The sequence below is a fragment of the Alexandromys fortis genome, unplaced genomic scaffold (assembly GCF_014885135.2).
Source record: "Alexandromys fortis isolate MF-2015 unplaced genomic scaffold, M_Fortis_MF-2015_v1.1 scaffold_93, whole genome shotgun sequence".
In the NCBI taxonomy this organism is placed as follows: Eukaryota; Metazoa; Chordata; class Mammalia; order Rodentia; family Cricetidae; genus Alexandromys; species Alexandromys fortis.
In genome coordinates, this window is record NW_026067970.1 from 6,119,367 (window position 1) to 6,144,871 (window position 25,505).

A 25,505-nucleotide genomic window follows, 5' to 3' on the forward strand; every position below is an offset into this window, starting at 1 on the left:
GACTTCACTCAGTTTTTAAAAACTCTATCCATTTGCCTGTGTCTTAGTTACTTTTCTATTGCTGTAATAAGACATCATGACTAAGGCAACTTATAGAAGAGTTTATTGGGGTGGGAACTCACAGCTCCAGAGGGTTAGAGTCCATAACTATTGTGGGGGTAGGCAGGCATGAGACTGGCGTGATAACCGAGAGCTTATATCCTGATCTGCAAGTAGGAGGCAGAAAGAGATAACTGGGGATGGCATGGGCTTTTGAAATCTTAAAGCTCACCCCCAGTGACACACTTCCTCCAACAAGGACATTGTTCCTAATCCTTTCCAAACTGCTCTACCAACTGGTGATCAAATATTCAAATACATGCCTGCATGGGACCATTCTTATCAAAACCACGAATTCTGTAAAGTTCATGATTCCAGCTTCTTTACAAGTGAGTAATATCCCATTGCGTATATGTACTACATTCCCCTTATCCATTCATGAGTTGATAGACAGCTTGGGAGATAGCATTTCCTCTCGATTGTGAATCAAGATACAGTGAACATGGGCGTGCAGTATCTCTGTAGTAAGATAGAATGGACATTGGGTATATGCCAGGAGTGGTTTGACTGGGTTACATTGTAGTTCTGTATCTAGTTTTTTGAGAAACTTCCAGAATGATTTTCACTAATGGTGTATAAGGGTTCTTCTTTCTCCACATTCATGCTAGTATTTGTTGTCACTGTATTCCTGATCCTGGCCCCCAAATGGCACTATGTAATCCACAAATACTAGTTCTAGGAGCTTTTCTGTGGGTGTCTTGAATTTTCTACAAATGATGGTGTATACTCAAAGAAATCCAGAACAAAACAAAGTAAAAAAAAAGCTTTTTTTTCATTGATATCTATAGTTCCCTGCTGTCCTTTTGATACTGAGTAGGAGTAGGGAAGGATGCTGTTTTTGGATCCCTAGCTTAGGGTAAAGAATTAACCTTCTGTTATTTGTCACAGTAACAGCTGTGCTTTGAAATGTTCTTATTTATTATGTATTTATTTATTTAGAGAATTTCCTATGTGAGTTATGTATTCACATGATTTCTCCCCTCACATGGACCCACTACAAGAGTAATAGCTACAAACCAATGGTTGCTGAGAGAGAGAAAATTCATCTTAAAAGGTGATGAAAAGCCTGCAAGATTATCCAATCTCAAGCAGTCAGCCATAATCACTTATCCATATGAGCAACAGCAAACAAATTTAGCAAATTATATTAGAATAATAAGAGGTCAAGACTTTGAGAAGGAGTCGGGGGAACACAGAAGGAGCCTGAGAGAGAAACCCATTATACCATGGGTTATGATTCATGAAAATTGCATTTCTGGAGGTGTCTAGACAATTTTTTGGCATCTCAATAATCAAAGAATCTCTCATCAACATTTGTGTTGCATGCATGCACACACATATAAAATTTCCTTGAGAAGGACTAGCTGTTAAACAAATTCTCTGGTAGGTAGAGGGAATAAAGATGGCAAACTTCAAAGATGGCCAAATTTTCCCTCACCCTCCTACCTGACACGAAAGCCTGAACTTAAAACAAAGGCCTTGTGGGATTTTTCTCCTGCCTATAGATCCCTTGCTAATGGGCTAATTCAACACATTCAAGCCTGGATCAGGATGTATTTTCAGAACAGTTGTAGGCCAACTAGTTATCCCGTCTTTCTATAAACCAATTGAGCCTAAATTAGGGGAGAAAAACCCTTCACACTTTAGAAACTCCCGGCCTTCAAGGAGAAGGCCAGTCATGTAATTGGATTCCTGAGTGCCTCTTCTGTTTTGTGGAGTTTTTTTTCCCTGGGTGCCTGCTGTAGGTGTGTGCTTGCTGATCCCTAATAAAGCCTTCCTTCAACTGTTGATTTCCTCTGCTCCTATTTGCTGTGTTAGCAACTTTCCCAGCTGTTACCTGTCATGATTGAGACTTTTCCTGCCCTTGAATTCTTTAAATGATAGAGAAAACAAATCAGATCAAGACCCCTAGATGGTATCACTTTGAGAAGGGACTTGGGGATCTTGTAAGTTTCAGTGTCTTCCTGGGTCTCAGAATTTCATCAGGTTCCCAAGTCATGACTTGTATGTGCCAGCCTGTTGGAGATTGATTTCAGGTTCCTGAGTCATGGCTTGTATGTATGTGCCAGTCTGCTGGAGATTGATTTCCCTCATATTTCCTCAGTCTTTGTCTCTTTGGGGAATGGGTATTTTCTGTATCTTACTGGGTTTTTCTGTTTCTCCAGCACTTGGACTTATCTCATGCACCTTCATGTTTCATAGCTTTGGCTGTTAGTCTATGAGAGGCTCTTTTGTTTCTTGTTTGAGTCCTTTTTGGTACAAGTAGTTCAGATGCTGAATGTTCCCTCATTATCAATTTCCCATACTTGGCTGTACTGAGGCTCCCATCTGTGTATGAATCACAGATTTTCTTTTCATCTATATTAAAGATTGAACCCAAGGGCTATCTCCTATCACTTCTATCACATTCTTTTTATTTCACTGTCCAATTCTTTACTTTTAGATTCTGAAAAGTGCTCTTTAACACATATATAACTTATACTCTCATCTTTTATCTCATTCAAGCATTAAGAAACAGCAAGACAAAACACCTTTATCTCATGCTTCATATTTTCTGTTTTTCCTGTCAAATCAAAGCCTAATGTGCTGGTGGTTTCATCACTTTTCTGTTGCTGTGAAGAGACACCATGTCCATGATCACTCTTATAAGAGAAAGCATTTTAGCCATGCAGTGGTGATGCATGCATTTAATCCTAGCACTAGGGAGGCAGAGGCAGGAAGATCTCTATGAGTTCAATGACAGCATGGTCTACAGAGTGAGTTCCATGATAGCCAGTGCTACAGAGAGAAATTTTGTCTTGAGAGAGAGAGAGAGAGAGAGAGAGAGAGAGAGAGAGAGAGGAGAGAAAGAGGAGAAAGAGAATAGAAAGAGGAGAGAGTGAGAGAGCTTTTAATTGGGAATTTGCTTCCAGTTTCAGAGGCTTTGGCTGATTATCATCATGGTGGGGAGCATGGTGGCAGGCATGGCAAGCAGGTGCTGGAGAAGTGGTTGAGTGTTACATCCATATATTACAATCATATATATATATATTCCCATTATATGGACAGGTTACATTTTAAGGCAACCTTTTATTAAAATAAAAACATGAAGAAATAAAACTTCTTGCTCTTAAGACATGTTGTCATAGAGTCAGTAAGTTGTACCAAGTTATTTTTAGAGTTGCTCAATAACATTTTCACCCATTCGCGCACACACACACACACACACACACACACACACACACACAAACACACACACACGGTTTAAAGGTACCTGTTTTCTCACATCATCATTAAACACATTATTAAACACAAAAGTTTTGAGCCAGAAACTTGGAAAAGATGGCTCTTTGGTTAAGAGTACATGTGTATTGTTCTTGTGGAGGTCCAGGGTTTGGTTCCCACTACCCACATTGGGAGGCTTGTAACCACCTAGAACTCTGGCTCCAGGGGACCCAAGGGCTCCTTCTGGCCTCCATGGACACCAAGACTGTTGTTCTCTCAATACATACCCAGGTTAAAAATAAAATAAAGACTGAAAATAAGTTTAGGACAATGTAAAGAAGGGTATATTAGTACTTTTCATTTCTTGAGTACTATCAATGTTAAACATATTTTCTTCTCATCTGTTCGGTAGTATATATGTTTTACTTTTCTCAGTTGCTTGTATGTATGCATCCTTAGCCCAGTTTTCTGTTGCATTTCTCTTTATTACTGGTTAATAAGTATTTCGAAAGCTAGGTATCTACTGGTTGGTGCTGTTGGCAAGTGTTTTTCAGTGCGGAACTTGTTTCATTCTCACCCACAGCATCCTTTCTAGATCATGCACTTACCTGGATGTTCATATGGTCAGTATTACAAGACTCTTCCCTTATAGCTTTATTTTATTATGTAAGAAAGTCTTCTTATTCTAAGATCATGTAATAAATTTCCGTTTTCACAAAGTTTTTATTATTCTACTATTTTATAGTTAGGGGTTTAAATATTTTCTTTCTTTGTTTTTTTAATATTTATTAGTTTATTATGTATACAATATTCTGTCTTTGTGTATATCTACAGGCCAGAAGAGGGCACTGGACTCATTGCAGATGATTGTGAACCACCACGTGGTTGTCGGGAATTGAACTCAGGACTTTTGGAAGAGCAGGAAATGCTCTTAACCACTGAGCCATCTCTCCAGCCCCTCTTTCTTTGTTTTTTAAGAAGATTTATTTATTTATTTATTTAATGTATATGAATACTCTATTGACTTTATGCCAGAAGAGGGCATCAGATCTCACTATAGATGACTGTGAGCCACTATGTGGTTGCTGGGAATTGAACTCAGGACCTCTGGAAGAACAACCAGGGCTCTTAACTGCTGAGCTATCTCTCCAGCCTGATTTAAATATTTTCAAAGTTTTATTTCACATTTGTGAGCTAGAGATCTGATCTCTTTTGATGCAAAGGATCTGCTGTGCTAGCTTTGTTGATGGTCCGTTCTCAGACATGCTGGTTATTGTCTATTGAGAGAAAGGCTCTAGAGGAAGGCTCTTCTTGCCTTTCCTTGTCTCTCTGTGACTATATGAAAGGTTCGAGTGTTAACCCTATGTGCTGGAGGAGTTTTATGTCAACTTGACACAAACTAAAGTCATTGAGAAGAGAGAGCCTCAACTGAGAAAACGCTGCCATAAGTTCTGGTTGTAGGCTAGACTATAGGGCACTTTTTAGATTAATGATTGATGTGGGGGGGCTCAGTCCATGGTGGGTGGTGCTACCCCCAGGTTGGTGGTCCTGGGTTCAATAAGAAAGCAGACCGAGCAAACCAGGGGGACCAAGCCAGTAAGCAGCATTCCTTCATGCTCCTGCACCAACTCTTGCTTCCAGGTTCCTGCCCTGTTTGAGTTTCTGCCCTGACTTCCCTTAGTAATGAATTGTTACCTGGTAGTGAAAGCCAAATAAACCCATTTCTCCCCAAGTTGCTTTGGTCATGGTGTTTCATCACAGCAATAGTAACCGTAACTAGAGCACCCCACTTTTTACAGATAGGGAAACAAGCTCAGCAAGATGTACGGCAGCAAGCAAGTATTGGGAGCACTCGCACCCTGGGTGATTCACTACACCAGGGTGACCAGGTGTTCTAAGGATTGTCCTGGGGAAAGCATGGGGAAGGAGAAACATGGGGTTAGTTCAGTCTTGTCCGGCTGACCTTTCAGACTGGGTGGATCATTGCATGGCTAAGGAAGCTGCCTACCACACACCAGCAGTACCTGGCTGCCCTTCTCCCCAGGCCTAGCTCCTGCTCGTGGCCATAAAACATACTGTCAGACATTGTTAAATGTCTCCAAGGGGGCAAAGTTTCTCGTTAAGTGCCATTCATTTAAATAATATGAACTGCTGTGAATTCTTGGTATGGATTATTAATACCGCTAATGCTGGTAGGGGAGATGCTAATTACGAAGCACGATCAATCATGTATTTCTTCTCGTGCAGTGGCCTCTGTCCCTTTCTAGTCGTGTCTTTTCAACAGCCATTGATTTCTTCCTGCCTGAGTCTCCTTAGCCTGCCAGGGAGCAGCCACGTACCACCCACACTGGGTGACATGTGTAGAAAATATTTTCAGCGTTTTGTTGACAACGAGTAAGAGTGGAAAAATAAAGCCTTGCTGATGTCAGATGATTCCTAAATGCAGATGCGGTGGCGGGAAGCTTTCCACATTCATGACACGAATTCACTAGAACCACATCTGGTGCCCCCGGCAGCAGCTCTGTAAATGGCAGTGGCCATTCAGGAATCAACACCCCATAAGTCCCCCACCTTTCGGGGTTGTTAAAGGTGATATTCATTTTAATTTCTGAATGCTCAGTAAGATCTAGTCTGGTTTAGGACACTGTTATTAGTCTGGCCAATGGAGAGCTTGTATTTTAAAGTCAAAATAATTTGAGTGGGTCTCTTCACTCCTGTAATGGAAGATGGATGTCTTGCCCCTGTTGAATGGCCCAGCTCCAGGGATCGCTTTGAGAGGCCTCTAATTGGCTTCATTGTCATCTCTAGACAGAAGGAGTCTTGGGAAACTTTGCTTAGCCCCAGGTGAAGTTGGGAGCCTTGATGCTCAGATGTCACCTCACTAAGTGTCCCCATCAGGTAAATAACGTGACACATTCTTGGGCAGCCTAAGCTGTGGTTAGTGACTGCTTCTTTGTTTCGTGAGTACAGAGATTTGAGCCCAGAGCCTCACACACGTTAAGCAAATGCTTTATCACTGAGCCACACCCCCAGACTCTTACGGTCACTTTTCATAAAGCTCATTTAAACCTTCCAGGCTCCACTGTCACCTGCCCCACTTCTTCAGCTTTGAGCTCACCCTCCACCCTCCATAGAAGAGACTGGGCCATCAACAGATCTGAGGCTCCTTATTTTGCGAGGTCCCTTCATTCTGATACAGGTGTAAAAGGTCCCTTCTTTCTGATGCAGATCTGGGACCATCCTATACTTCCAGGTAAGACCACTGAGGCTCAGAAAACAATAGGAATGCGTACTGACTAAGTGGAACCGTGCCTCGTGGTTGTCACCTCTCTTGTGTCTTATCTGTGTCCTCTGGATTCTTGCTGTCATAACAGGTACACTCAGACATAGAGTGAGGTGGTGTACCAGAGCTCAGCTACCCCCTGCTGAGGACACAGCATACCATCTAGGACTGGCAGTAACACAATGTCCCACCGTTCTGCTCCATATTCAGCTGGGTGTCCCTTCTGCTGGCCCTGCCTACACAGCTCCTGGGAAGGGGAGGCAACAGAAGGCACACCTAGGTGGCATCAGCAGAGACAGTCTGGGAGGGAAGGGCCAAGGCTCACTGAGGCTGAGCGTACACATCACCGCCATGGACAGCCTGTTGTGGGGTACCTGTGTCCTCTGCTTGCTGAACTTCTTGGAAGTGGTAAGTAGCCAGCTCAGGCCTCCTCTTGTGTCTCCAGCTGGGTGGTGGCAGACTGTGGCTGGAGAACTCCTGAGTCTGCTGGCTACCTCCTTCACCTGACTGGTCTCAGATTCTTCCTGGAAGTTAGCTGTCTCCTTGTTCCCTCAGACACGTCTTATCTGTGTTCCCTGGGGGTCCCAGAGACACATGTCCAGAGACTCTGTCTTGGAATAGCTGAGGCCAGGTAGGACCACCTTGTCACACATGAGCCTGCCTCTTCTCTAAGCCATACACTTCCAGGCTGGCCCCACTCCTTCATCCTCCCGTTGTCTTGTCTCCTCAGCCATCTCTGGAATGGATGCTTCCTTGAAGGGAGTGTGGCCAGTGACCCTGTGGATTTAGGGTCCCTGTGAGGTCTGAGGAGTTAACTTTTCCAGCTGTGGCATTGGGGGACTCTTCCTGTAGTGATGCTAGGGTTGGAGAGGCACCGGGGTGTGGGTTGGCCAAGAGAGGAGGCTTCCCTGGATGTGCTGCAACTTCCCAGCAGACTTTCGGGGCCACTCAAAGTAGCATCAAGGGCCAGTAGGGGAGGAGTCACGTGACACTAGTGGGAGCCCATGGGGACTGAGACTGTCTTCTTCCTCTACTGCGTTCCCAGGGTGACCACCCATTTTAGTAACTCACTGACCTTCACTCAAGATGCCAGCATCTGGGGACTGTGAAGTGAACTGTGTGACACTTGAGCCTTTATTTGTGGCTGTAAAAAGAAAATCCTGCGTGAGGTGTGGCGACTCATACCTGTAGTCTCGGCACTTGTTCATATCTACCGTCTTGGTACTCACTCGCAGGGCAGGAGTATTACCATGGGTTTGATGTTAGTGTGGGCCACACTGAGAATTATAGGGCACCCTCCATGGGACTACCATGCCTCAGGGAAGAGGCAGGAGATGAGCAATCTGACTTGCCATGGGCTGGCGTGTGAGTGTCATGTGGGTAACTTCCTCGAGCTCCCTGAATAGCACAAAGGGCTCATACTCTCTCCTCTGTACACAGCACCATGAAAACTTCAGTTGGGGGAGGGAACCCTAGACTGGAACCTGTTGTTCAACAGCTGGAATAGATACCAGATTCAGGACTAGAGTTAACTATTATCTCCCAAACTTTGAGGTGACCACCTTGGTCAGGTCAGGAAAAGGATGTGTGTGTGTGTGTGTGTGTGTGTGTGTGTGTGTCTGATCTGGCAAGGGCAAATGGGTAAGTCTTGAGAGATGTTAGAAATAATAATTCTCTAAAGAAAAGGTTAAACGCCAAATCCTAGACATATCCCAGATCTCTGCCTAGCCTGGAGCACTTGGGCTTCAGATGGCCTCAGAATCACCCTTCAGAAATAAAGGTGCCCAGAAGAACTTAGAGACCATTCCTTGTGGTCCCCAAGCTCTAGGAGGTACCCAATCTGCAATTTTGATGATCACCAAGTTACACATGAAAACAACTCCTTCTATCTGCCTAATGATCAACTCAGACACCCTGATACGGGGGCCCTTATCACTCCCCGTACTGCCATGCATCCTATGTGTCCATCCTCCCCTATCTCATTGTCTCTGTGTCTGTCTGAACACTCATCCCCTCCACCAGCCCTCCAGCTAGTACTCTTTCTCCCAGGCCCTCCTTCCTTCCTGTCCATTGTTCCTTTACCTCTTAGGTATGTTGTCTTCATGTTTTCCCAGCCACCTGGATACTCCACCACTCACTAGCCTACACATTTGTTCATGTAACTTGCCTGAGGCACGTCAGAAGGCCAACATGCTAAACCTAATTGCTTGGCAGGGTTGGGGTCTCTAGTTTCCTTCCCTGGCCTGAGGCTTTTCTTCATCTTCAGTAAGCGCAGTAGCCCCATAGAGCCTCTCTTTCCAACATTTCCTCTCTGACTTGGTCTCTGTGGCCCCTTGTTATGACTCTGGCCCCCATCAGATAACCAAGGACATCTTCCTGCTTGGTGATCATATCTGCTAAGTTCCTTGGTTGGGTTGGGCTTTGTGAATTGGGAAATGAACATCCTTGTGACCATTGTTCTACCTACCAGGGTTGTTTATGCAGAAACACTTCCAGGACCTAGGAATATAGAGCAGGGGATGAGGAAGGAGGAGAGACCATGTTAAGGATTGCACTGCCATATTCTGTAGTAACTTTAGATGGCTTTCGTTAACCTGTCTCAGACCTTACCGCCATGAAATGAAAAAGTGCATCTGACCCTCCCTCCTTCCCTCCTCTCTCTCTGACCCTCCCTTCTTTTCCTTCCTCTCCCCCTCTGCTCTCTTTCCCCCACTCCTCTCTTCTTTCTGAACCTTCCCTCTATTCCACACCCCCTCCTTCATGCCTCACTACCCACCAAGCATACCTGGATTCCTGTGGGGCACAGAGATGTGTCCAGCTTGGTCTCTGTCTTTGGATCATTAGAGCTTGAGAACTCGAGGCTGCCAGTGGGCTTGGCTCATCCTGTCGCTGTTTCTCATAGGCCCTGGGTCACCTCCACCCGGAATGTGACGTCATCACTCAGCTGAGAGAGGATGAGCTTGCATGTCTTCAGGTGGTAGAGGGGACCAACAACACCTCCCTGGGTATGAGGGGGAAAGGGGATGGATCCTCCCTGATCCTGACATCTCTTCCAGGTTGCCCTTCAGAATGCCATATCAGCTTCCCTTTCTAGGTCACCCTGTGTCTTCTTTCTCTCCACCTAGGCTGCCCTGGGACCTGGGATGGGCTGCTGTGTTGGCCCCCAACAGGTTCTGGCCAGTGGGTGGTCCTCCCTTGCCCTGACTTCTTCTCTCACTTCAGCTCAGAGCCAGGTGAGTGGCCTAGGTATGGCCAGGGTGGGGATGTGGTGATCCTTTCTGGGTTGTACATCACTGATTTGGGGACAGGCATCCTGGGTTTAAGCATCACCTTCCCCTTCCCATGTTACCCTGACAATTTTTAGTCATTTTGAATAAGAATGATAGTTCTAACTCGCAGTGTAGAATCAGTGAGAGCATGGGGTGGGGGTGGGGCTGTCACCCACCCAGTTCTCTCTGGCTGTTGCCAGGAGGTGGTACCATGCTGAGAAGGATGAGGGGCACTGCTTTCTTCACTTCACCAACTCTTATGGGGCACAGGGTGTCTGCTTTCTTCCCGCCTGCCCTTAGGATGTAGAGGTCCATCATTCTCTGCTCTGTGTTCCTCAGTTGAATACTATTCAACAGGTCTCTTGGAGGCCAGAGGCAGACCAGGCTGGTCTGGAACCCTGGTCTCTAGAGAGGAGGACTCTTCTCTCCCTGTGTTTAAGAACTCCTTGTGCACACCTCACTGGGGCACTTGATTGACAACCAGGGCCCTTCCACCATCTCCTGGGAAAGGGAGAAATTCTGCAGAGACTCTTGGTTGCCCCTAGGGGATGTGAAGAGAGACTGTACTAACGCCGGCTGGTCTGATCCCTTCCCGCCATACCCCGTGGCCTGCCCTGTGCCCTTGGAGCTGCTAACTGAGGAGGTAAGCGGCTCTTAGTATCTTCTAGGAAGGTGACCACAACTGCTGGTAAAGGAATGGTAGGTGGCTGCCTTTCCCCTCTGTAGCCCTCATGTGGTCATAGTAGTTACAGGAGTTGTCCAGCAGATGGCAGTAAAGTGCCTAGTGAAGATGGTCCCTTTACTCAAAGGTGACACGGATTACTTTGTTTTGAGGGAGAAGGGACGCTGGGGTCACTCTCCTCTTGGCCAGCCTTTTCCGTTCTCAGTTTCCAGTGGAGGGGCTTTGGTTGTTTCAGAGAATGCAAAGACTGCCGGCTACGTGAGGCTTTCTCTGGTCCTCAGCCGATAGGACAGCGTACAGGGCTGCTGCATGCGTAGGTGGGAGGAACTCAAGGATGTAGTTTCAGAGAGCCCTGGCTCTGTGCAGCATACCCACATTCTCAAAAGAGCAGAGTCTTCACAAGGCCCATCCACACTCACAGTTCCATTTCCTTCAGCCCTATGAGCAAAAGCATGGGTGCGCTTGTCTTTCAGATGTAGATACAGGTCAGAGCGGCACAGACAGAGATTGCCTGAACAGCAGAGCCAGATTAGAGGCAGCCCCTGGCCCTGCTACACCCCAGCTCTGACCGATTCAAACACTTGGGTCTCAAAGAGCCTTTCCCTGCCTGCCTGTGGCTGTTCCTGGTGCCCTGGATGTCACCTTTATCTGGGGGTCACCTTTATCTGGGGGTGGTTGTATTCTCAAACGGGTAGCTCACTGGTGTCAACAAACAGGTCCAGTTTTTCCATGGGCTTTTGTTACTCTCTGGGGAGGGGTGGTTTCTGCCCCCTCTCCCCACTTCCAATGCAATTGTGAATGCTCAGCTTCTCCACCTGCAGGCTCAGTGCCCAAATGGGACTTTCTGCAGCATCCAGGAGGGGGCAGTGGGTGGAGCCGCAGACCACCTGCCTGACTGCCAAACCTTTCTTCTGTCCCCAGAAATCTTACTTCTCCACCGTGAAGATCATCTACACCACAGGCCACAGCATCTCCATTGTAGCCCTCTGCATGGCTATTGCCATCCTGGTTGCTCTCAGGTTTGCCACCCTTGTCACTTGCTCAGTAACCTTCACTGGCTCCCTCTTGTCCCAGGGCCAAGGCTAGTTCTTTGCCTGGATGGTCAAGAGGGGCTCAGAGCTAGGTGAGATGCTCATTGCTGACTTCTTGCCTTTTCCCCAATGTGTGGCCCATCTCATCTCTTCACACACCAGAACTCAGTTCTGTGGCCATACCTCCGCTCACACAGAGCTCAATCTTTTTGCTTCCAGGGCCTTCTTTTTCTTTTTCCTGCTAACCCTGGAAGCTCAGCTTTCCGTGGGTTCTAAGAATCCTCCTTGCCCCTGTATGATACCCTTTGATGGTTGCAGCCTTCTGAGCATTATAGTGCTTTTTCGTTTTGTTTCCAGGCTTGGGGATTGAATCCAGGGTCCCCTGCATGGGCTCTACCACCATGGTCACCCTCAGCCCTTACTGCTGGGTGCAATGGTTTCCAACCATCAAAGGCTGAGTTCCCCGTGGGACTGTGTCTCCCTGAAATCTAGAGGCTCCCCTAGGCCATGCTGGGCTGTGACTGCCTCTACACCCACAATTACAGAGCTGTCTGAAGATGGGGCTGTAGTTACCTTGTTCCTGTACTTGACCCTAGCCCAGGAGGAGGCTGACCAGCTGACCTTCAGGGTCAGACTGGCACACTGTTCACTTCTACTCAGTTCTCTGGGTTTAATTTCATTTGATGTGACACTGGCTGCTTTGCAGTTGCTCGCTTCTGCCTAGCTTTCCAGCTATGCCAGGCCTATTGCGGGCCCCAGGAAACTCGTTTGCAGCCAGGCCCTTTTATTCATCTCTCCTGTCCCTTCCAGGAGGCTCCACTGCCCCCGGAACTACATCCACATGCAGCTCTTTGCCACCTTCATCCTCAAGGCCAGTGCTGTGTTCCTGAAGGATGCTGCCCTCTTCCAGGGTGATGGCACGGACCACTGCGGCTTGTCTACTGTAAAGGCCCTGGCTGGAGGGGATTGGGACAGGGGGAAGAGGGCAGAGGGCAGAGGAGGGCAGGCCTGAATGTGCCTAGCCTGTTGCCACACAGACTGACCCTGTACTCGTGACTATTGACAAGTGAAGGAAGCCTCAAGCTTCTCCCCACATATTCAAAGGCTGCAGTGCCAATCTAAGCTGCTCCCTGTTGCCAGGCCACCCCACGGCCACCATTCCTCTTTCATCCACGCTCCCATTTCAATTGGCCACAGAAGCTCCTGTGCCCGGCCAGCTATTTCACTGCCTTTAAAAATGAGTATACAAGGATCCAGGTGGAGCTCAGTCCCTCCTTCCAGAAGCACCTAGGGGACAGTAGGCACCCAGATCTGGGGACTAACCAGTGCATGGAGAAAGCGGACAACTAAGAGAACAAAAAGGCTTTAAGGAGGAGGTGACCTTGGAGCTGCGCTGGCACAACACTGGAAAGACAGGGAGGAAGATCTCAGTGATGGGACAGTCTGGGGTAGAGCCTCTGAAGTGGAAATTGTAAGTGGAGGAGCAGAGGAAGGAGAGGAGAGGAGCGGAGCGAAAACCAAAGAGGCCAGAGTTCAAGGTCTTTGAGAGTGCTCAGGAAATGAATAGACAAGTGACTCCCCAGATCAACAAGTGGTCGGGTTTAATTAATGAATTAATTACTGAATGTGCTGTGCACTTACTTAGTCCGGGCAGGACACCAAGTACTTTACATGAATTATCTCCTTTGGTCTTAAAATGCCTTGAAAGCCCTACTTTAATCCCGTTTTCCTAACAAGGGGCAGCTGGCCAGGTCACCTAGTCACACAGTAGGGGAATGGATAGAGTTTGGGCAGCTGGGATGGCTCAGAGTTGGTACTGTTGCCCCCATAGTTAGGAAAGGGAGCAAGGCAGCTGGTCGCATCTATGCTGAGAGTACCCTGTATTCCCAGACCAAAGCTGTGCATGGACAACTAGGCCATGGCTATCACTCTAAAGAGGAACTCTAGCTTAGGAAAGGCCTACGGCAGAAGAAGTAGAGCAGGTCTTAGTGGCCCAGAGACAAGGCCGTGAGAGATCCTGGAGTTCCTCCTTTCACAGAGAACACTGAGGCTGAGGTGGTTGGCATGTTTGACAGAAGGCACACGTGAACCCAACCTGTCTGTCCTCTGCCCATCACAATTATACTGTCAAAATCCTTTTGGGGCAGCCCAAGGCCCGGCATGGTCCAGGCCAGGGTAGAAGTAGACCTGAGGGTTTGGTGTCTCTGTGGGGTGAAAGAGATCAGATGGGAGCCAAAGCCCTGAAGCATCACCACTGTGCTTCCAGATCCTGTGTAAGGTCTCTGTGGCCGTCTCCCATTTTGCCACCATGACCAACTTCAGCTGGCTGCTGGCAGAAGCTGTCTACCTGAGCTGCTTGTTGGCCTCCACATCCCCCAGGTGCAAACCAGCTTTCTGGTGGCTGGTTTTTGCTGGCTGGGGTGAGCATCAAGGGGTCACTGGCCACCATAGGGGAGGTGGAGGCTGGGAAGGCCCCTGGGAGCTCATAAAGAGGCATTTCACATTGTGGGAGACTCTGAGGCACAGGGAGGGGAAGGGACAGGCCACAGTCCTGTACTGAGCATTGGGAGGTAGACCAGACCCCCCCCCCAAGCCATTGCTTGGTCCCCACTATTACTGTCTGCACATGGCTAACAGACTGGTGGGAGGTGGAGGCTAAACTCAGAGCGCAGAGCGCAGGGAGCTCACTCACTCCAGCGCTGTCTCACCCACAGGGCTCCCTGTGCTATGCACTGGTACGTGGGTGGGCTGCAAACTGGCTTTCGAGGACACTGCGTGAGTATGGCAACTTCCTCACCCCCATGCTGTCAGCAGGGCCTGTAGTAGACCATCTGAGGAGGAGGAGGGAGCCCTAGCTTAGAGTGTCGCTGGTGGGCAGGCTGCTGGTAGCACGGAGTAGTCGCGAGCTCAGGCAGGAGAGGCTGTCAGAGCTGCATCTCCGGAGACCAAAGTCTGGATGAGGATGAGAAGCGTTAGCCAGCCTTCACGGGGGCTTTCCTGTGGAAAGACAGAGACAGATCAGGCCAGAGGGAGATGGAGTGAGGCTGAAGCTCTGAGCATTAGACGGGAGAGGCTCCCAGAAGCCATAGGATGTTTGTTGGGGAGGTGGTCATCACTGTAGAAAAGGGGCACCTTCAAGCCCAGGCTGTCTTCTTCCCAGGTGCTGGGACCTAGACGACAGCTCCCCCTACTGGTGGATCATCAAAGGGCCCATAGTCCTCTCTGTTGGGGTCAGTCTCTGAGGCCAGTGTCCTTTGCCTTATCCAGCCAGCCTCCAGGTTTCTTTGTATGGTCCTGCAGGGGTGGTAACATGGCTACCTGGAGGGAATCAGGAAACTGATAACCTAGCTTCTCTGGCAGCCTCTCTGGGCCATAACCACTAGGTTTGTCAGCTCCTAGGCATGTTTTCTGGTTTCCATGGGGCTGACTTGCAGAGCATCTTGGGCTGGGATGGCATGTGACATGCATGGGTCCTATGGGTGTGGGATTTCTCCCTAGCAGAGAAACTGCCCCAGTGATGGACAGCTGCTCTATACCCGAGTGACCCTGAGGTGGATGGAGACAGGTGGCTAGACCTGACTCTCATCCTTGCTGCCAGGGCTGGAGAGGGAGGGGGAGCCCTCAGTCTTCCCCTGACTTGCACCTCATGGGCTTGAGGTTCCTGGTCACCGAAGGACTGGGGCAAATCCTAGGCCACCTAGTGCTGCCTCTGACCTATGCACCCCCTTTCCTTTGCCTCATTTCTAGGTGAACTTTGGGTTGTTTCTCAATATAATTTGCATTCTGCTGAGGAAGCTAGAGCCTGCACAGGGAGGCCTCCACACACGGGCTCAGTACTGGTACGGTGCGTGTGTTTGTGCTTATATGTGTATGCATGTGTGCCTGCATGTGTATCTCTCTCTGTGTATCTGTGTGGTGTAGACTTGAGCGTGATAAGCCTTGTGAAAAGCGCTCGGCAGAAATAACATTTGTTTGTGTCTCCTCTGGAAGCTGTTTATTACCCTGGTCCTGTCCTCTTCCTTCCCTATGTCCCCTAGAGAGAGAACAGATTTGACGCCTGCCTCCCATGAGAGCACAGTACTTGAAAGTGGGACACAAAACTGCCAGTTATCATGGCAAATGGTTGACAAACGCTTCATCTGTTTCTAAGGGGGCCTGAAGAAGCAGATTAGCAGATTATATCTAGATGGGGAAAGGGAGAATTGGAGAAGGCTTCTTGGAAGAACCAGACTTGGAAAGATGTATATAGACTCTGGAGTAGTTGGGGTAACTGCATGGCCACCACAGTGGGTTGGCCTTAAAGTAAAGAAGTCTGGAGATTTGTGGGGAGGACAGAGTCTCCAGGGTGGATGATGGTGGGCAGCCTCATAATCTAGAATTTGTTTTCTCCAAGGCGGCTTTCCAAGTCAACACTTCTCCTTATCCCTCTGTTTGGAATTCATTACATCATCTTCAACTTCCTGCCTGACAGTGCTGGCCTGGGCATCCGCCTACCCTTGGAGCTGGGACTGGGCTCCTTCCAGGTGAGATCTTCCCCACAGGTATTCCTTCCAAGCACTAAGGCAGCTAACCTTGACTAAATTCATGTTAGGCTGAGGCCTATTGTTATTCAGTTATCCATCCATCTATCCATCCACCCATGTGCACATTTACTCACCCACTTAATCACCAACTCATCTGCCATTCAATATATGTTAATCAATTCAGTACCATTTCTTCCTACCACCCATTGCTACCTACCTATCCATCAATTCTTTTTTCTTCCTCCCTCTCATTTATTTTCCATCATTTGTTACCAGCTGATCAATTGATCCACTTACCCAGTCACCTATACATCTTTACATCATTTTCTTTCTTTCGTTTCTTTCCTCCTTCCTTCCATCTGCCCCACTTACTCCTGTATCATTGCACCCACTCTCCATCCATCCATCCATCCATCCATCCATCCATCCATCCATCCATCCATCGACCCATCCATTTGCTTAGTCATCCATCTAATCTTTTCAGTCTTACCGAGTACCTATATGCATCAGGTTGTGTGCTCGCTAATGCAGATACAGAAATGAAGATACATCGTGAGATGGGGCTATCTATACAGCCCATGCAGGCCTGGCTTGGTATGTCTACTGCACTGAGAGTGAAGAGTGAGGGAGAAAACAGTAGAAAAACTACCATGTCCCAAGGCCAGAGAAAGTGTTCTGATGAGGTCCTTCCTTCCTCTTTGATCCCACAGGGCTTCATTGTTGCTGTTCTCTATTGCTTCCTCAACCAAGAGGTACGTGTGCTCCCAATGACTCATGTTTACTCAACAAGTAGAATTTCTCTTCACCTGGCCCTGTAAATTCCAGCTATGTTAACTCCCATAATCCTCCACTCTTGTGATCCTCTGTGGGAGTAGGACTTGATCCTGAATCAAATTGAACCTAAATACTTGCTGAACACCTTGTACACATCCTTCCTCTGAGTTGGGATAGGTTCGACTAGCCATTTATGAGATGGAAGAGGCCTTTCAGGGGTCAAGGAAGGGTGGAGGACAAAGTAGATCAGTTGGTGGACAGAGGATGAAAGAACAGAGACAGAAACCAAGAAATGTCAGACGTTCATATAGAAGGAACTGGGGTAAAGCATCAGATGCAGAAAGCAGAAGAGCCAGAGCAGAACAGGAAACAGAAAACTTCTAGAGAAAAGGGAATCTAGACTAGGACACCAGAGTGGAGGCAGAGCTGAAGCAAGCAGACAGAACAGAGACCATGGCACACAAGAGACCATAGAAGAAGGCAGGCTGGTGGGAAGAGATGGTCACTCCGAAGACCCTGGGGGTTCTCCCCTTGTGAACGTCCTGCTGTGTGGAGGCAGGGAGAATTCAGCCGGGTCCAGACCCCTAGGACTCTGGCATTGTGCACAAGCAGGGATACAGATCCTCCTGATGTCTTTGTGTTTGCCATGGGCTCAGAGGTCGTCTGGCCAACTCCTGTCCTATTTCTCTACTGCTGAGAAATCCCTTCCTTCTTCCTTCTCTTCCTCCTTCCTTCTGTCTTTCCTTTAACCTGCGCATCATCTCATCTTTCTTTCCATCCATCTGTCCATCCATCCTGTCTTACCTGCCAAACCTGTCCCCAACTGACCTCTCCCTCTGAGACTCTCAGTGCACCCAACCTGGTCTCTGAGTCTTGTTCAGCCTTATAAAGGCCATAGTATCTGAGTATAGCAGTCCCAAGGGTCCTGGAAGCCCTGGAAGGGGGTGGGGTCAAGAGCTCACTGAGGTGAGTTTGTCCAGGAAAGGAGCTCACACAGAAAGTAAGTTATGAGGGGGTCTGTTATAGGGAGCAAAGCCAGACAGACATAAAGTGGTCACATTCATTTGGCAAAAGGGACATATCTCACTTCCTTTCAATTAATTACCCTTTCTACTCTGGGGCAGTTCTGGGAACCAATTTCCCTTTTCTCTTTTATATAACCCCAAATTAGCTATCAGGCATAATGTCTCTCAGCCAGACGCAGGTATGGACTGCCCACTCCCTCTTCCCAGCTTTCTCTCTCCACTGGCCCCCAGGACTTGAACCTTAAGACAAAGGTGGGTCAGAGTCACTCAGAGATTCTGGTGATTGGGCCAGGAGGCAGAGAGGTACTCACAGTGTTTGACTGGCCTCAGATACAGGCAGTCCGGAAAGATGAGGTGTTAAAGGCAAATGCCAGAAACACTCCAAGGAAGGAGGGAGGAGTGTCCTCTAGAGACCGTACTTGGCAAAGCCCACGCCCAAGCTTCCCTTGCCTGTCTTGTTTCTCCCGCCTCATCTGTCAAGGCAGCACCTTTAGTCTTCTGGGGTTGAACTGAGGAGTGTCCGTGGGATCTCTCTAAGTTCCTCTCCTTTATCTGTGGAGGTGAGGACAGAGATTTCACGCAAATGGTATGGCCACGACCCTGAACTTCTGCCAGCTCGTCGGACCTGCACTGAGTGGACCACACCGCCCCGATCGAGAATGAAGGTGCTGACCTCGGAGTGCTAGGCCAGCCATCAGCAGGAGCTGAGCTCCAATCCCTGTTCTCAAACTACCATGCCACTGAGTTCTCTGCATCTGCTTTCTCTAGGACCCTGTATGTCAACCTCCGACTTTCTCAGTTCCTGTCTCTGCCCCCATCTATTCTTTCCTCCCATCTAGGGCTATTGCCCAAGCCCCAGAGAAACCAATAAACTAGTACATGAATGATCTGTGGTTGAGTCAATGCGGCTCCGAAGGGTAGCTCTTGTAGCAGCTATTATTGTACTTCCGGGGCATTCCTCATCCCTTGGCTCCAGCTGCCTTATCGCCATTTGTCTCTTTGAGAATTCTCATGTTTTATTTATTTTTTAAAAGCATGCTCTCTCTTTTGTCCTAACCCCCACTCCCACCCCCCTCCTCCCACAGGCAAAGATGCGAATCTTTGCGTTTCTTTGTGTCTTGCTAGTGTGGAGTGTGCCACGTGTCTGGTATTTGAATTTAAATAAATGCTACCCATCGTGTGTCCCATTGTGCCACTAGCGTTTCCCCCCAGCACTGTGCTTTTAGGAGCTCCGCTGCATGGCTGGGTGTACATCAGTACATCTGGTCCCCTGTTTTGACTGCACCGTGCCACCTGATGCCATTGCCCACGGGTTGCCCAGCCCCCTCCCTCTAGATGAGCACCCATCTGCCTGTCTTCCCAAGGACTGTGAGACAAGCCTTTCTCTGGGACTCAGATCAGGAAGACAGCCTTGGGGTAGTAGTTATAACCCCCTTTGATATGATTCGGTGGTACCAGATTGCGGGCTTGCGAATCAGTATCCTAACAGCCCTTGCCCTTGGGCAATCCCTGCAGCCCAGTGAGCACTTGGCATCCTCCCTCCTTTTAATGTTTACAAGCTAAACAGGTGTAAAGTGGCAGGGTGCTGTTGTTCCCTTTTCCTGGATGTCAAACGAGCCTGGACAGCCCTTCTTGTGTCTGTTCGCACTCTGGGCTTGGTCTGGAAATTGCACACAACTCTGTCTTTTCTCGAGAGGCGGGGAGTCCTCAGCTTTGCATCTTTCCCCTTTGTTCTCCTGTTAGGGTTCTGGGTTTGATAACGTTTTTCACCATCATGAAAAAGTACCAGAAAGAAGCAACTTAAGGGAAAGAGAACTTATTTTGGCTCACGATTTAAGAAGGTACACTTCACCATGGTGGGAGAGCATGGTTGGAGGGAAATGGTTCCTTCCTGGTTCAGCTGGGTCATGACCGTTGGTTTCATTGCACCAACAGTCAGGAAGATGGGAGCTGTGGCCAGAGCGAGAATCAGGTCAGGTTGCACCCTATAACACCCATTCTCCACCCCTTCCACCAAGGCCTTGTTCTGAAGATTCTGCAGCCTCACTGGACAGCACTCTCTAGGGACCAAGTGTTCAAGCATATGAGATTATGGGGGGTTTTCCCCACTCAGAATCTAATGTAGGTCCGTCTATGTCTGAGCCTATGGCCAGCTGCTCTCACTCAATGCAAGCTGCCTCGATGCCAGACATCCTCACCCTCCATCATCTTCCACCCTCCTTCTTGACAGGAGGAAGGGGAAAGAGAGCAGGCGCTGTCCCCAGGGACTTGCTTGCTGACTGATGGGGTGGGGGATTTAATCAGGACGGGAGGAGGAAGTATAAACAGTGTTTTGTCAGCATACAACCCCTCTTCTGCTTGGTCTACCACAGCAGCCATGCTCTGCAGAGCACAGCTCCCTCCCTCGCAGGAAGCCTTGCCTTCACTACACAGCACTCCTCCTCTCTTTATCCTGCTGCCCTAAGAGCTCAGATCTCCTCATCTGTCTAGCCCAGCGGTTCTCAACCTGTGGTTCATGACCCCCTTAGGGGTCAAATTATTCTTCCATAGGGGTTGCATATCAGATGTCTTGCACATCAGATATTTAGATTATGATTTATAGCAAACTATGATTTGTAAGAAAATTTCAGTTATGAAGCAGCAATGGAAATAATTTTATGGTTGGGGGTAACCATGACATGAGGAACTGTATTACAGGGTTTTCTTAAAGTTGTGGTAAAACGTTCTCTTTCACGAAATTTATCATGAACACCGGAAAATGGGTGTGTGGAGATTCAGAATAAACAGAGACTTCCAGAGTTGACTCTTCTAGATTTGCACCAAATACAGAGGACTCCCTGCACAGGTGGTCTAGAGCTTTCTTGCTTAACAGTGGTTAATTAGTGGTGAGCAGCTAGTTAGTGTTAGCAGTTAGAGTCTAGCGTCAATCATTGTTAGTGCTGAGTATCAGTGGTTAATGGAAAGTTAGTTGCTAGTTAATGGTTGGTGGCAGTAAATGCTAGTTAGTGACTAAGTAGTACTTACCTAATGGAGTTTATGTTGTCAGCTTTGGTGGAAATACTGGCTTTGGGGATTATGCATCTCACCAGAGGGGTTTTATTGTGGTTACTTCTTGGTCCCTGCCAATTTCATTCTGAGCTTCAGATTCGCACCACTTCTTTACTCCGTGACAGGGCTCTGGAGTCTTAATATATCGGCACCATCAAGCTCTCAACAGATCTCTTGACTGGCCACTCTCCCTCTCTCAGAATCTTGGCTTTCTCTTGGTGGTAGGAGAGGCTGGCTAGAAGGTGTTGCCAGAGGGTTTTCATGAGGGACACTACATGGGCTGGTGTACAGTTCAGTATAGAACCCGTGTCTGGAAAGGACACTTGGGGGAGAGAAAAAGCAATGTTCGTCCTGGCCACCAGGTGGCATATGAACTGTGGCCAAGATTGGGAGCCGAGCAGTTGATAGTCCCTGGAGAAGTCCTGATCTGGAGACAACAGAGACTCCCAGGATCTGGCTTGGGGCTCAGCAAGTCTAAGACGTAGGTGGAAGAAGGGCCCCCCACCCTTCTTCCGTCTTTGAAGAAGGGGAGCCGAGTTGAGTAAGAACTGTATAAGCAGAGAGAGTTCTGAGGAGACAGGATAATCAGTGTCCCATGGGGTCTCTCTCTGTGCAAGGGTCAGGCCACAGGGGGTTACCTTGGCTTCTTTTTGGGGAAAATCCTTTTCCATTTTCCAGTCACCACACTCCTCTTGGCACCTCTTTCCAGGTTCTGAGAGGAGTTTTGTATGGAGACAAAAAGAAAGAAAAGGATGGAAGGGAGGGGAAGGAGGAGAGAAGGAGGAGGGGAGGACGGGAGGGAAGGAATGAAGGCTTCTCCACTCCGAGGAATATGGAAAGCTTTTAGGTAGCGCCTGGGGCTGGGTGTGAGAACAGCCATGTTGGATGTGTAGGATTAGAGCGGAGGGTGTGGGTGGCTGCAGGGATAGGTAGGGAGCAAGTGCTTGGCTGACTATTAAAACCCAGCGCACTGGGCTGCACAGGGGTCTGTCCTGGCTCTGCTGCCCCGCCTACGAGACTGTGGCTCAAGACTGTCTGATTCTATGCTGGGAGCTATGCTTTGAGGAAGCAGGTGGAGGATGGCGAGCCCTGGACCTGGTTTTGCAGCTCCCGGGGACTCTCTTGGGTTTCATTCCTGACTGGTCTTCCTGTTCCTTCATTAGGTAAGCTCAGTGACAGTGATGTGCTAGTCTGGAGATAATGGTGATCTTCTCAGGGTTTAGAGACTGATAGGGGAAGGTAAAGTTAGTTTTATGTGTTCACTCGATGGGGCATTTAGCTAGGAGTTGTTTAGGATGTGAATGGGTGGGCCAAGTCACACACTTGGCCTTTCCCAAGGTCATTGGATAGAAATACAGAAGTCTGGGTGCACACCTTCTCTGTCTCACCATTGAACTGGAAAATGTGCCTGGCTGACCCTAGTTCTCAGGCCTTCCGGTATAGCACCCAGACCTTCACAAGGCTCTCCTGTGAGCAGACTTCCATAACTGCATGAGCCAGGGCTGTGTAGATTCCTTTTTAGGACCGAGCGAAGGGCTGAGTGGTAGGGTGGTAGACCACTTTCCTAGTAAGTACCAAGTCCTGGTTTCATTCACAGCAACGACACACATATGCACACATACATACACACATGAACACATGCACACACACATACTTCTTTCTAAAGAGCCCTGATGAGTGTAGAGGGTGTTAAGAACACCTCCATTTCACTTTCCATTCTGCAGGCACGCGATGCTGTCAAGGCTTTTGTGTGGTCTTTGGGCTCTGGAGGACCACGTCTCATGGTAGAGGCCGTAGCCAGGAGAAGTGCACACCTCACACCATTGTGTCAAATGCTATTTCCCACGTCAGAGACAGAGTGGGTCACAGCAGTAACACTGGGCGCGGAATGCCAGGAATCCTGCCTGGCTGTCCCGAGAAGCTGACGTCCTGCACTGCCTCGCTTCTCGAGGTCCCTGACGCACCTGTTCCTAGACCTTTTCTTTCCACCCAGTCCCGTGGAGTTTCCACTGATGGAGACAGCTTTGTCCTGACCCGGCCATCTTACTTCAGCAGGGCTCGGCCAGCAAGCTTTAGCTAGCACCCTGGCAGGTCTTCCTAGTGTAGCAAGCTCCTCAAACACAGGAAGGTCATCCCAAGCAAGCTGGCCAGCATCTAATGTGACAGATGTTCAGCACAGGGAGACAAATGTCCACTTGGATGACCGTTGGAGCCATAAGCCTGCAAAAGAGGAGCCAAATGTGGAGAGAACAAGGGTGTGTAGGATCAAAGATAGTGTGGAGATCTTTTGTTGTTGTTGTTGTTGTTGTTTGAAGCCTTCTTATAGGAAGGTATATCTAAACTGAGTTAGACAAGAAATATGAGTTGGCTGGGTGAAGCTCAGGTGGAGGAAACAATATGTGCAAAAGCCCTGTGGCAGGAGGAGCTTGGCACTGAGGGGGCTGGAAAGGAGGTGCAGTGAATGAATTTCAATGGGAAAAGGCGAAGGTGACCAAGACCACAGTGGGGTGGGCCAGGCCATTCCCAGATGGCAAAGTGCCAGGAGAGCTATGAGAGGGAGGTTTTATCTCAAAAGCTATAGAAAGTGTCTGAAATAGTGGAAGTCATGCATTTAAAATACCCATCCACCCCGAAGCTGGTGTGTGCAGACTGAATTTCAGGCAGAGACCTCTAATGAAGGCAGCAAGATCCAAATTGAGGCCTCTGACTGGAGAGATGGTGGCTAAAGCAGAGGAACAGACTTAAAAGGTGTTGGCAATTGAAGGTCACGTGTGAAGTAAAGTTTCTCAGGCTTCCTGGTGCGTGCAGAGATAGAGAGGAGAGGGTTTTAGAGGAGAGTGGCGGTCAGTCTGAGCAGACTCATAGCGGTAGCCATGAAACCATCACCGACATATGCTTGAGATGTCTGTGGGCTGCAGAGAGCAGTGGGGTTGCGAGAGATCTGGTCTGGAGTTGGGGTGGAGGTTGCTGGACTATGACTGGGTTTCAACATTAAGAGCACTGGTGAAGCCACTTCGTGATGAACACCACCAGCTCAACTTCCTCCTGGGTCTGACTGAGGAACGGGAGTTCCTGAGGAGGCTGAGAAGGAACAGCCAGCGGGGTGGGAGGGAAAGCAGATGAACGTGAAATCCTGGGGCCAAACAAAGACTATGGCACGGAGTTTCTGGCGAAGGGTCTGAGCACTGCTGAGCAGCCTTTCAAGAGGAGGCTGGAGATGCATCCAGGATTTGGCAGCACCGCGCACAGCAAGAGCAGATTTGGCAGGGGACTGGCAGACGTGGAAGCCAGACAGAAGGGTACTGAGAAGTGAATGGGCCGTGGGAAAGTGGGGGCAGTGTATGCACCAGCTCCTGACTGAGGTGTGCCTGGGATGGGTGGGAGCATCCTGGGTAATAGGAGGCAATTCTGCATCCAAATGGACCCAAGCAGGTGTGCTTGAGGAATAGGGTACAAACGCCATTCATATGGAGATGGAGCCACTGATGGCTGAGGGCATGAGGCCATCAAGGGAAGGTGACTGGGGACTGAGGAGGGCCAAGAACATGGGTGGGGACATAGCCAGGAAGAGGGTATTTGCCTAGAGGGTGTAGCACAGGCATAAAGGCTTGGCATGGCTGTGGACAGCAGAGGGAGGTGAGCCACTGGCTCCTGGTCTACCATAATAGCTAGGTTCATGGTTGGCTGCAGTTGGGATGGTAGGAACAAAAAGTGGGGTGGACCTTGTGAAGTGTGATGATGGGAAATGATTGTATCTGGAGGATACAAAGCAGAAGGGCAGGGCACATGGGGACTGCCAGCCATTATTAATAATGTGGGTACCTTAACTAGAGAAGACAGCATTGCGCTTTCTCAAAGACAGGGAACAAGAGGCTTGGCCACAGTTGCAAGAGAGCTTGTGCAGTGGGCATGGAGCTAAGGGGAAGGATGCTGACTGAATGGGACATAGACCTGGGGTGTTTAGTGTCGGGGTGGAGCAGAGTGCTGACGAGGAACCCTGGAAGGAAATGAGGTTTTACCCAGACAGTAGGCTTTATGGCACTGTCGGAGCAACATGCCGCTGCTTCCAGGGGTTCTGAAAGAGTGAAAGAGGAGGCTGTGTGGAGTCGAGGGGCCTCTGGAGACAAGGGACTGACCATTAGCCAGGGCATTGCTGTCAGCCAAGATGAAGGCTGGGGCCAGGAGAACCTGAGCCAAAGACTCCTGATCTTTGGGAATACTGCAAAAGGCCAGGAATCTTAAGAAGTGAACCTTAATAGGGGGGTGACGGCTCCGAGAGAAAGAACCAGGGTGGAGAGAACTCAGGAAAGTAGCAGTTGCTATAGGAAGCCCGTGTCCTGGACTCGTGTTCCTGTATGCCACTTGTGATGGTTTATCCTGCAGCTTCAGAAGTTACCAGAGGCTCTAGCCCTGGAGTCCTTGACAATAGATTGTGCATTGGAACATATCAAGAAGCAGCAGGGTTGGAGGGTGTTTTTTTTTTTTTTTTTTTTTTTTTTTTGTTCTCAGTCTGCTCTGGTTGGCTCACTCACACGCATGAACCTCTTCCTGTGGACAGTGCTCTTTC

At 48.7% G+C, this 25,505-nt stretch overlaps 1 protein-coding gene across 1 annotated transcript; it reads left to right on the plus strand.

The window, feature by feature from the left end:
* Nucleotides 1-6,937: 6,937 nt before the first annotated feature.
* Nucleotides 6,938-18,685, plus strand: Ghrhr (growth hormone releasing hormone receptor). The gene is made up of 13 exons (XM_050155539.1): nt 6,938-6,994; nt 9,489-9,591; nt 9,712-9,819; nt 10,401-10,498; nt 11,459-11,556; nt 12,379-12,511; nt 13,835-13,988; nt 14,283-14,343; nt 14,729-14,798; nt 15,316-15,407; nt 15,962-16,091; nt 16,802-16,843; nt 18,451-18,685. The coding sequence occupies exons 1-13, from the start codon at nt 6,938-6,940 to the stop codon at nt 18,574-18,576; spliced, it is 1,272 nt and encodes a 423-aa protein (XP_050011496.1). The 3' UTR covers nt 18,577-18,685.
* Nucleotides 18,686-25,505: the final 6,820 nt, after the last annotated feature.

Excerpts from the sequence above, each read along its gene's own strand:
- Ghrhr (XM_050155539.1), top strand. The coding sequence starts at position 6,938 with ATGGACAGCCTGTTGTGGGGTACCTGTGTCCTCTGCTTGCTGAACTTC. Across the intron at positions 15,408-15,961 it reads CACACACGGGCTCAGTACTG|GCGGCTTTCCAAGTCAACAC; the intron begins GTACGGTGCGTG and ends GTTTTCTCCAAG. Across the intron at positions 16,844-18,450 it reads ATTGCTTCCTCAACCAAGAG|GTGAGGACAGAGATTTCACG; the intron begins GTACGTGTGCTC and ends TTATCTGTGGAG.